General features: G+C 42.6%; 1 protein-coding gene across 1 annotated transcript in view; it reads left to right on the top strand.

Annotated features, from left to right (window-relative positions):
* The first annotated feature begins 9,763 nt into the window (after positions 1-9,763).
* LOC134442075 (NACHT, LRR and PYD domains-containing protein 12-like) overlaps positions 9,764-11,647 on the top strand; it is an 11,636-nt gene continuing 9,752 nt past the window's right edge. The window contains exon 1 of the mRNA XM_063192402.1: positions 9,764-11,598. Coding sequence (XP_063048472.1) covers positions 9,764-11,598 — 1,835 coding nt within the window. The remainder of the gene's footprint in view (positions 11,599-11,647) is intronic.

The following is an 11,647-nucleotide window of genomic DNA, read 5'->3' as shown; positions in this document are numbered from 1 at the left end:
ATGAATGTTGAACTTAAAAAACTTTCTGAATGTTTGGAAATATGTCTATTTCTTTTAGGGTCAAATTGACAGATATGGTAATAGATAGATAATATCCTTGATAATCAAATTTGTTTTTTCTTTTCAAATGTTATAAGTTATAGAAATTCATATTTAGGGAGTATATGGAGCCAATAAAATTAAAATAATATGTGTCCATCTGTTTTTAGACCAATTAATGACATTTTATTGCTATTTTTTCTAATTTTCGCCTAGTCATGGATTAAGTTTTTTGGTGTGTAGGCTATGTGTGGGGGTGCTAGGATTTATTGAAAGGACTTTTTATGTCACCAACAGAGCAATAATACATATATGAGACATAAACATGTGCCAAAGTGTTGTTTCATACTGATTTTGTAGACATTTAGGTGGTTGGGGTCAAATTGACCCCAAGGATCACGGATGTTCCGAAATTTGAGGGTAACAGGAGGGTTAAGTGACTTTCAAAAGAGGACATACTCATAGCCAACATAGCAAATACAAAGTGCACAGGAAATATACAGAAAAACAAGTACAGATGCAGTACAGATGCAAAGGAGGGTTAGTCATTATTTTTTACCCCCAATAATAATGAATACTTATTTGATGGTGCTGGTAAGTATTCATTAACCCTCCTGTTATACTTGGGGTCTATTTGACCCTATTCAATGTTTAACGTCTGAAAAATGCATGAAGTACATATTTCTTCTGCTTCACTTTTGATGACTTGTCCTAAATAGATGGGGTAAATGTGAAAAAAGGGAAATTTCCACAAAAATGTTTTTCCTAAGTGCTGTACACGTTTTGGTGACATCCGTGTTACTTGGGGTCAATTTTGACCCTGAATTGTTTTAACCCTCCTGTTACCCTCAAATTTTGAAACATCCGTGATCCGTGGGGTCAATTTGACCCCAGCCACCTAAATGTCTACAAAATCAGTAGAAAACAACACTTTGGCACATGTTTATGTCTCAGATATGTATTATTGCTCTGTTGGGGACATAAAAAGTAATTTAAATATATCCTCGCACCCCCATACATAGCCCACACAACAAGAAACTTAATCCATGACTAGGCGAAATTTTGAAAAAATGGCAATGAATTGTCGTGAATTGGTCTAAAAACACATGGACACATATTATTGAAATTTTAGTGGCTCCATATACTTCCTAAATATGAATTTCTATTACTTATAACATTTGAAAATAATAAAACAAATTTGATTATCAATGATAGTATCTATCTATGACCATATGGGTCAATTTGACCCTAAAAGAAATAGACATATTCCCAAACATTCAGAAGGTTTTTTAAGCCCAACATTCATTTTCTTTGAATGTTTGAATGTGTATTATAACACATGTATAATAGTTAGGTAAGAACATGGATACATTGCCAACCAAAAGAGTTTAGGGAACATCATAGAAAAGCAATGTTTTCTACATGATTTCTGCGCATGAATTAGTGTGCACATAAGGAAGAAAAGGTTTGCATGTGCTCCTTGTAGACACATTATATGTTCATGGTAGTGGGGCAAGGTTTGAAGGAACAGGGCTAGCAACTTGCATGTTTACTTTTATTCACTATTGATGCCCACTGGAGAACTTGTGGTATGGACGTAAATGTGTATGTCCTTCACAAAAGTTACAGCAGTTGCTGTTGCTGGAAGGTCCTCCTGCCTTCTCAATGTCAGGTAGCACCAGTTTATAACCAATGCTGCTGACTACTATGTCAATTTGGAACAACATACTGAACAGAGGAGAAGAATAACACCATCATATCTCTCAACATAGCAACCAACCTTGAGATCGCATCCATTTAAAGAAGTACAACGGCTTGTCACCATCAGAACAGTCCATTTCAATCTTTGGATCACAATCATAAAGCTTCTCTTCAAATACAGCATTACTTATAATTATGTATGCTGGGCACAGAACAGCATGCACATCAATACTGACGATATGTGACACATCTTATGCTAGAGTTGCTAGTGTGTGTATGTAGTGGGAGGGTGCGAAAGTAGCTCCCAGGGTACAGGGTTGGGGGGGGGGGGGGTGCCATGGTGGTGCTGTAGGTACAGTTGGTGGTTTTTGACAAAATGTCAAATCTGTAGTAGCCACCAATGTCCAAAATGTTGCCCGTGAATTAGTTCTAAGCCTCCCCAATATCATACGTATTTTTATTTATCAGGGCCCAAACAAAAGCAAAATGTTCTGAAGAAACATGGCTGAACAGCTTATTTTCATGTATTTCACATTATCTAAACAGATTTCAACATTTATTTGCAAAATATGGATGTTCCATTTTTGTTTTATACGCTTGAAACAATTGGGTCAAATTGACCCCAAGGAACACAGATGTAACCAAAATGTGTACAGCACTTAGCAAAAACATTTTTGTGGAAATTCCTCTTTTTTCACATTCATCCCATCTATTTAGGAAAAGTCATCAACGATGAGGCAGAAGAAATATGTACTTCATGTATTTTTCAGGTTTCAAACATTGAATGGGGTCAAATAGACCCCAAGGACAACAGGAGGGTTAAATGTATAAAACATAAATGGAACATCCATATTTTGCCACTAAATGTTCTAATCTGGGGGTCGTTTCTCGACAGTGCCTTTGCTAACGACGTTAGCCATTTTGTTCGTTCTTAAGACCAACGTTGTAACCAAGGTCTTGAGTTGGTCTTAAGTTGTTCTTAAGTTGTTCTTAAGTTGTTCTTAAGTTGGTCTTACGTCTAAAGACCAACTGAAGACCAACTTAAGACCAACTTAAGACCAACTCAAGAGCAACTTACGACCAACTCAAGACCGACTTAAGACGGTTAGCAAAGGCAAGAATCGAGAAACGGACTCCTGGACTCCGTTTCTCGATTCTTGTCGTTGCTAACCGTCTTAAGTCGGTCTTGAGTTGGTCGTAAGTTGCTCTTGAGTTGGTCGTAAGTTGCTCTTGAGTTGGTCTTAAGTTGGTCTTCAGTTGGTCTTTAGACGCAAGACCAACTTAAGAACAACTTAAGAACAACTTAAGAACAACTTAAGACCAACTCAAGACCTTGGTTACAACGTTGGTCTTAAGAACGAACAAAATGGCTAAAGTCGTTAGCAAAGGCACTGTCGAGAAACGACCCCCTGTTTAGATAATGTGAAATACATGACAATAAGCTATTCAGCCATGTTTCTTATGAAAATCCTGCTCTATTTCAGTCCCAAATAACTAAAAATACCAATGATATGGGGGAGGCCTAAAACCTATTCGCGGCAAAAAGATTGGACAGCGGTTCTACTACAGCAATGGAATTTTGACTAAATCCACCAACTGAACCCTGTAGCACCTATAGCACCCTATAGCACCATCATGCCCCCCCCCCCACAACACCCCCCAACAACCGCATCTTGGGAGCTGCTTTTGCATCCCCCACCCATACTCACACACATACCTGCATAAGACAGGTCACATACAGTCAGCACTGCTGTACATACTGTTCTGTACCCAGCGTCCTTAAAGGGACAGTTTGGTCAATTTCAACATGCAGTTGTAATGCTCACACTACCCTGGACTTGTCAGTGCCTGAGATTTTTTTTTTTTCTTCTTCAGCCGTTTCCGAGATCCTGGTCATTGTAATGGGGGCAGCTCTTTGTTTACATTTCAATTTTTTTTATTTATTTATTCCCAAAAACATCCAAACGGTTATAAAACATCAGCAGACAACTAGCAAACAGCAGTACCTTTTGGGAAAATATTTGGAGTTGGCCTATGTTTCATTTTTAAAAAATGTAAACAAACGCTGCCCCCATTAGAATTGCTCATATCTCGGAAAGGGCTGAGCCGAAAAATGTGGCATCACCAGGTACTGACAAGTCAAGGGTAGCATGAGCAATACAACTGCATGTTGAAATTGACCAAACTGTCCCTTTAATAAAAAGTGATGGTATATTTGAAGAGAAGCTTTATGATTGTGATCCAAAGTTTGAAATGGACTATTCTGATGGTGACAACCAGTACTTCTTTAGATGGATGTGATCTCAAGTTCAGTTGCTATATTGACAGAGATAATGGTGCAATTCTCCTCCTCTGTTCAAAATGTGTTGTTCCAAATAGAGATAGATGTGTGCAGCATTGGTTATAAACTGGTGCTACCTGACCTTTCAGGAACTGCGACAGCTGAATCTTTTGTGAAGGACATGCACATTGACGTCCATATCAAAGTCAATATCAGAATAGTCCATTTCAAACTTTGGATCACAATCATGAAGCCTAGATTGTTGAAAAACAAAAACATAAAAACCATGCATTTTCCTCACTGGGTCTGATTGCACTTACTGGCTACTAACAGCGAATAAAAAGCGAATGGAAAAGCAAACTGTTGAGAAACCAGCTCGTGTCGCAACTGTCGCTTTCCTCAGAATAGTGCTGAAACGGAAAATGAGAAGGTAGCCTAACCTTAAATTTAGCCTAATAAAAATATTATGCTCATTAAAGAAGGAAGTAGCCAGGCCTATCTATCTCTGCTCACGTTTTAGGCCTATCTATGCCTATTTAATCCCCAGGTTATTAATCACAGGCTATGCTTTCTCTTTTTAGAATTTCTAAAGTGCAATAGCCTAATGATAGCCGGCGCACGCATTTAATTTTATTTTACGCATTTGCAGAGGAGAACAGCAGCACCAGCAGTGCAAGGAGGATGACGCATGGGTCACGCCTCGTTTGAGGATAGAAATGGTCGCAGTCTCCTTCAGCAATCCATCAAATAACTTTGAGTAATCTTAAAATAAAGCCTGATTCAATTATAGACTACTTCACTGGGGTGCCCCTATTGTTTAGCCCAATAGGACTCAAAGTGTCCGTGTCCATTGCACCGTGGTCCGTACCGGACCTCAAACAATTCAGCAAGCCTTTTAAAATAAAAGATGAACATTCAACTTTAAAAAAACAAGAAAAATAATAATAGTAAAAAAAAAACATGTGGGCTATGCTTATGTGTCATTACATGTAGGCCCAATAGTCTACACCTGGCACTGGCAGGCGTAGACATCGTGGACTGGTGCGCTCCGATATCACAGATAATTTGTAATGACAATGAACGCTATTAACAATGCGGACAAAACTTTTAAGCCGTTGGATTGAATGCACCAATGTTTTTAGTACTATGCAGTAACCTATACTTAAAAGATTCTCTCGACAACGTAAATATCTCCTCGAAATGTGTTAGCCTATGCATGGCTGCTGTTCTGTTCCATGCCGCCTGTCATAGGCCTACCGAGGTGATTTGATGACGCGTCAAATCAAATCACCCAGCAACGTTCTACTGGAATTTGTAGTCGTTATTTTTTCTTCCGGTGATTTGGTGACGCTTCAAATCACCATTTCTGAAACAATTAATAACTTTTATATTTAACCCTCCTGTTACCCTCAAACACCCTTGGAACATCCGTGATCCTTGGGGTCAATTTGACCCCAACCACTTAATTGTCTACAAAATCAGTAGAAAACAACACTTTGGCACATGTTTATGTCTCAGATATGCATTATTATCAGGGGCCAAACAAAAGCGAAATGTTCAGAAGAAACATGGCTAAATAGCTTATTTTCATGTATTTCACATTATCTTAACATAATTTAACATTTATTTGCAAAATATGGATGTTCCATTCATGTTTTATACACTTGAAACAATTGGGGTCAAATTGACCCCAAGGAACACGGATGTAACCAAAATGTGTACAGGACTTAGGAAAAACATTTTTGTTGAAATTTCACTTTTTTCACAGTTATCCCATCTATTTATGAAAAGTCATCAAAGATGAGGCAGAAGAAATATGTACTTCATGTATTTGTCAGGTGTTAAACATTGAAAGGGGTCAAATAGACCCCAAGGATAACAGGAGGGTTAATATGAAGGTATAATATCCAGTGGCAGCATAAATGTCGTTCCGTTTACGAAACGAAAGTTCGGGAGAAGCGTAATGAAATTTGACAGGTCTAAATTAACACCTGCTCTGTATTTCCTGCTCGTCTGTCATTTGTCCAGTTCCTTGCGCGCTAGTACAGGCACTCCTACCTATCCACCTGAATCTCATTCCCTTCAATTATTAACACTGTATTTATTCCACACTGACCTGCTCCTAGTCAGAAACTCGCTTTCTCGCTCGCAAGAATGGAAACTGATGCCGCCGCAGATTTGGACATCCAGGCCTCCGGATCCGAATTCGACGACTCTGCCCTCTCCTCCCAGCTCGGAGGGTGCGTAGCCGTTTCCAGCACCTGGCTCACTCCTCTCGCGCCGCCTCGGCTTCGCTGACCCAGCCCCTGACACCGGCATCGCTGCCGGGGCGCCGGCGCCAACCCGGCCGCTCTTCGGATCCCAGCCTCCGCCCTCGATCTGCTCGAGCGCCCAGGGTCCCGCCAGGCCGTGGAAGCCGTTCGCCTACGCCCAGCCGAGGCCGCCGGCCCCGCGGTTCCAGCCGCTCCGACCGCCGCCTTCGATCTCGCCGAGATTCCTCCCCGGCCCCCCTCCGTGGGTCCGTGCGCTCCCCCGCTCTGCGTGGTAGCCCCGCCCGGCGGTTCTACAGCTCCGATACCGTTTACCAGCTCCGGCTCATCCAGCAGCTCCGTATCGATGATGATCGCTGCCGCCTCTCCCCCGCCCGGGGAGTGTGATGTAGTTGCGTAGTGTGATGTAGTGTGATGTAGTGTGATGTAGTTGGGTAGTGTGATGTAGTGTGATGTAGTTGGGTAGTGTGATGTAGTGTGATGAAGTGTGATGTAGTGTGATGTAGTTGGGTAGTGTGATGTAGTGTGATGTAGTTGGGTAGTGTGATGTAGTGTGATGTAGTTGGGTAGTGTGATGTAGTGTGATGTAGTGTGATGTAGTTGGGTAGTGTGATGTAGTTGGGTAGTGTGATGTAGTGTGATGTAGTTGGGTAGTGTGATGTAGTGTGATGTAGTGTGATGCAGTGTGATGTAGTGTGATGTAGTGTGATGTAGTTGGGTAGTGTGATGTAGTGTGATGTAGTGTGATGTAGTTGGGTAGTGTGATGTAGTGTGATGTAGTTGGGTAGTGTGATGTAGTGTGATGTAGTGTGATGTAGTGTGATGTAGTGTGATGTAGTTGGGTAGTGTGATTTAGTGTGATGTAGTTGGGTAGTGTGATGTAGTTGGGTAGTGTGATGTAGTGTGATGTAGTTGGGTAGTTTGATGTAGTCTGATGTAGTGTAGTGTGATGTAGTAGGGTAGTGTGATGTAGTTGGGTAGTGTGATGTAGTGTGATGTAGTTGGGTAATGTGATGTAGTTGGGTAGTGTGATGTAGTGTGATGTAGTTGGGTAGTGTGATGTAGTTGGGTAGTGTGATGTAGTTGGGTAGTGTGATGTAGTTGGGTAGTGTGTATGTGTTGCATGTTGGATGTAGTGTGATGTAGTTGGGTAGTGTGATGTAGTGTGATGTAGTTGGGTAGTGTGATGTAGTTGGGTAGTGTGATATAGTGTGATGTAGTTGGGTAGTGTGATGTATTTGGTTAGTGTGATATAGTGTGATATAGTTGGGCAGTGTGATGTAGTGTGATGTAGTGTGATGTAGTGTGATGTAGTGTGATGTAGTGTGATGTAGTGTGATGTAGTTGGGTAGTGTGATGTAGTGTGATGTAGTTGGGTAGTGTGATGTAGTTGGGTAGTGTGATATAGTGTGATGTAGTGTGATATAGTGTGATGTAGTTGGGTAGTGTGATGTAGTTGAGTAGTGTGATATAGTGTGATGTAGTTGGGTAGTGTGATGTAGTTGGGTAGTGTGATGTAGTGTGATGTAGTGTGATGTAGTTGGGTAGTAATAATAATAATAATAATAATAATAATAATAATAATAATAATAATAATAATAATAATAATTGTATTTGTATAGCACTGTGTCATACAAGGCATGTAACTCAAAGTGCTTAACAAGTGGGAAAAAAACATTGTTAGAGATGGATTTAAAAGGAGAGGTATAGAGGAGAGGCAGAAATAGCAGGAGGGCAGAGGAAGAAGAGATAGACAGAGATTGTAGAGTCATAAGGTCAACGTAGGTTAGGACCAGGATTCTTAGATGCGTAAGGTCCATAGTGGCTGGGCCTATCATAAGTCATAGATAGCCACACAGAGATTGGGCGCTCAGGTGCGGCCCCTGGTGGCATCAGGGGTGAGGAAAAACTCTCTTTCGCTTGAATAATAGTTTGTAAGGGGGGAAAAAGCTCAGTGGGGTCTGAGAAAAAAACCCTATAGTCAGGAAGAAACCTCAGGCAGAGACCAGCGGCCACCTAGGGGAGCCCCCTGCCAGGGCTGGTTGTGAGTAGTAAGGGCGCTGCGGCAGCTGGGACACTATGACGCCTTGGCAGCTAGGAGTTGGCAAGGATGAAGAGGTGGGTCTTCAGCTGCTTCTTGAAGGAGTCGACGGAGCTGGCTGATCGGATCTCGATGGGGAGGGCGTTCCATCTCTTGGGCGCATAGCAGGCAAACGCAGCGTCGCCGATCTTCTTTTGCGGGGGGGTGGGGGTCCTTAGCAGCTTGGCATCAGTGGACCTGAGAGCTCGAGCAGGGGCATAAAAAGAGAGCATGTCTGAGATATAACTAGGGGCAAGTCCATTTAATGCTTTAAATACTGTGAGCAGAATCTTAAAGTCGATTCTGTATGAGACAGGTAACCAATGCAGGTCTGCCAAGAACAGGAGAGTCTTGGCAGACCTGCACTACTAGTGTGATGTAGTGTGATGTAGTGTAGTGTGATGTAGTGTGATGTAGTTGGGTAGTGTGATGTAGTTGGGTAGTGTGATGTAGTGTGATGTAGTGTGTTGTAGTGTGATATAGTTGGATAGTGTGATGTAGTTGGGTAGTGTGATGTAGTGTGATGTAGTTGGGTAGTGTGATGTAGTTGGGTAGTGTGATGTAGTGTGATGTAGTTGGGTAGTATGATATAGTTGGGTAGTGTGATGTAGTGTGATGTAGTTGGGTAGTGTGATGTAGTTGGGTAGTGTGATGTAGTTGGGTAGTGTGTACGTGTTGCATGTTGGATGTAGAGTGATGTAGTGTGATGTAGTTGGGTAGTGTGATGTAGTGTGATGTATTGTGATGTAGTGTGATGTAGTGTGATGTAGTGTGATGTAGTGTGATATAGTTGGGTAGTGTGATGTAGTGTGATGTAGTGTGATGTAGTGTGATGTAGTGTGATGTAGTTGGGTAGTGTGTACGTGTTGCATGTTACAATACGATGAGCAGCTGGAAGAGAGAGAGAGAGAGAGAGAGGGAGAGAGAGAGAGAGAGAGAGAGGGTTAGAGAGAGAGAGAGAGAGCTAGAAAGAGAGAGAGAGAGAGAGAGAGAGAGAGAGAGAGAGAGAGAGAGAGAGAGAGAGAGAGAGAGAGAGAGAGAGAGAGAGTGTGTTGGGTAGCATGTAGTGTGTGCATGTTGGGTAGTGTGTGTGTGTGTGTGTGTGTGTGTGTGTGTGTGTGTGTGTGTGTGTGTGTGTGTGTGTGTGTGTGTGTGTGTGTGTGTGTGTGTGTGTGTGTGTGTGTGTGTGTGTGTGTGTGTGTGTGTGTGTGTGTGTGTGTGTGTGTGTGTGTGTGTGTGTGTGTGTGTGTGTGTGTGTGTGCGTGCGTGCGCGCGCGTGCGGGTGGGCGCACTCTTGACTGTATGTGTGTAAGTGGAAAAGAGGATATATCACAAAATATCAAAGCAATGCACTTTTTTGTCATACACAGTGTCCATCCTGAACCCTTTAGTATGGAGATGCAACAGGCCCACAAATCTCTCCTGCTGGAGAGGTCCAAGTGTCTGATGGAGGGACTTGCACATCAGGGAAGCTCCACACTGCTCAGGAAGATCTACACTGACCTCTACATCACAGAGGGGGGAGGATGGAGTGTCAATGAAGAACATGAGGTCAGACAGATAGAGAGGGCATCCTGGAGAGAAGCAGCACAAGGCAGGCCAATCAAATGCAGTGACATCATGAACCGCTTATCTGAAGAGGTCAGTGAGTTATCTAAACAAGTCAATCAGATGACTGAGCAAGTCAAACCTATTGGAATAGTGCTGACAAAGGGCGTGGCTGGCATCGGAAAAACTGTCTCTGTGCAGAAGTTCATTCTAGACTGGGCTGAAGGGACATCCAATCAGGATGTAGACTTCATATTTCCTCTTCCTTTCCGTGAGCTGAATCTGATGAAGGAGAAAACCATCAGTCTACTTGATCTCCTTAGGCACTTTTTCTCATATGTGAAGGATCCAAGAGTCTTCACTAGTTTAGAGAACAGGGTCATGTTCATCTTTGATGGTCTGGATGAGTGTCGACTTCCCCTAGATTTTTGCTCCAACCCAGAGTGCTGTGATGTGACAAAGTCAATCCCAGTGGATGTGCTGCTAACAAACCTCATCCAGGGCAATATGCTTCCGTTTGCTCTCCTCTGGATCACCACCCGACCAGCAGCAGCCAATCAGATCCCTCCAAGGTGTGTGAACCAGGTGACAGAAATAAGGGGATATAACGACCCACAGAAGGAAGAATACTTCAGGAAGAAGCTCAGTGATGAGAGCCTGGCCAGCAGAATCATCACTCACCTGAAGTCATGCAGGAGCCTGTTCATCATGTGCCACATTCCGGTCTTCAGCTGGATTTTAGCTACAGTAGTAGAGAGAACATCAGATGGATCAGGGAGTGTAGAGATGCCAAGGACTCTCACTCAGATGTACACACACTTCCTGATTATTCAAGACAGAATTAAAAATAACAAGTACACAGAGTCAGACAAGCGAGATGAGAAGATGATTTTCAAACTGGGGAAACTGGCTTTCCAACAGCTGGAGATGGGAAATCTGATCTTCTATGAGGAAGACCTAAGGCAGTGTGGCATTGATGTCACAGAAGCATCCGTCTACTCAGGAGTGTGTACTCAGATCTTCAGAGAGGAGGCTGGGCTTTACCAGGGAAAAGTTTTCAGCTTTGTGCACTTGAGCATTCAGGAGTTCCTTGCAGCTTTGTATGTGTTTCTCTTCTTCATCAGCAGAGAGAGAAAAATGCCTGATCAAACCTCTCAGCTCTCTGCTCTTCTCAGGGCGGCAACACTTCATGACTTACTCAAGACTGCAGTGGATCTGGCCTTACAGAGTAAGAATGGACACCTGGACCTTTTCCTCCGTTTTCTTCTTGGCCTCTCACTGGAGTCCAATCAGAGTCTTTTAAGAGAACTACTGCCACAGACCAGCAGACAACCACAAAACTCAGAGCAAACAGTCCAGTTAGTCAAGCAGAAGATCAGAGGTCATAGGGAGAAGGACAGAAGTGTCAACCTGTTCTACTGTCTGAATGAGCTCAATCAGCATGCTGTAGTGGAGCACATTGACAGGAGCTCAAGAACTCTGACTATAGAGATGCTCTTAGCAGGACAGTGGAAGACTGAGAAGTTTAAGTTCATGACATCAGAAGAGTATCTGGATGGGTTTGACCTGCAGAAGTACATACTGACACCAGAGCTGGATCAGACTGACCTCCTGATCCCAGAGGACGTCCTCCAAAAGATGATACCATCTGATGTGTTCACATCATCCACTTCAGCAGAGTGAGTACAACATACTATACAATAATAATGATGGATTCTAAAGAAAATG

Source organism: Engraulis encrasicolus, unplaced genomic scaffold, assembly GCF_034702125.1.
Source record: "Engraulis encrasicolus isolate BLACKSEA-1 unplaced genomic scaffold, IST_EnEncr_1.0 scaffold_112_np1212, whole genome shotgun sequence".
Classification (NCBI taxonomy): domain Eukaryota; kingdom Metazoa; phylum Chordata; class Actinopteri; order Clupeiformes; family Engraulidae; genus Engraulis; species Engraulis encrasicolus.
This window is presented reverse-complemented; position numbering and strand designations above follow the sequence as displayed.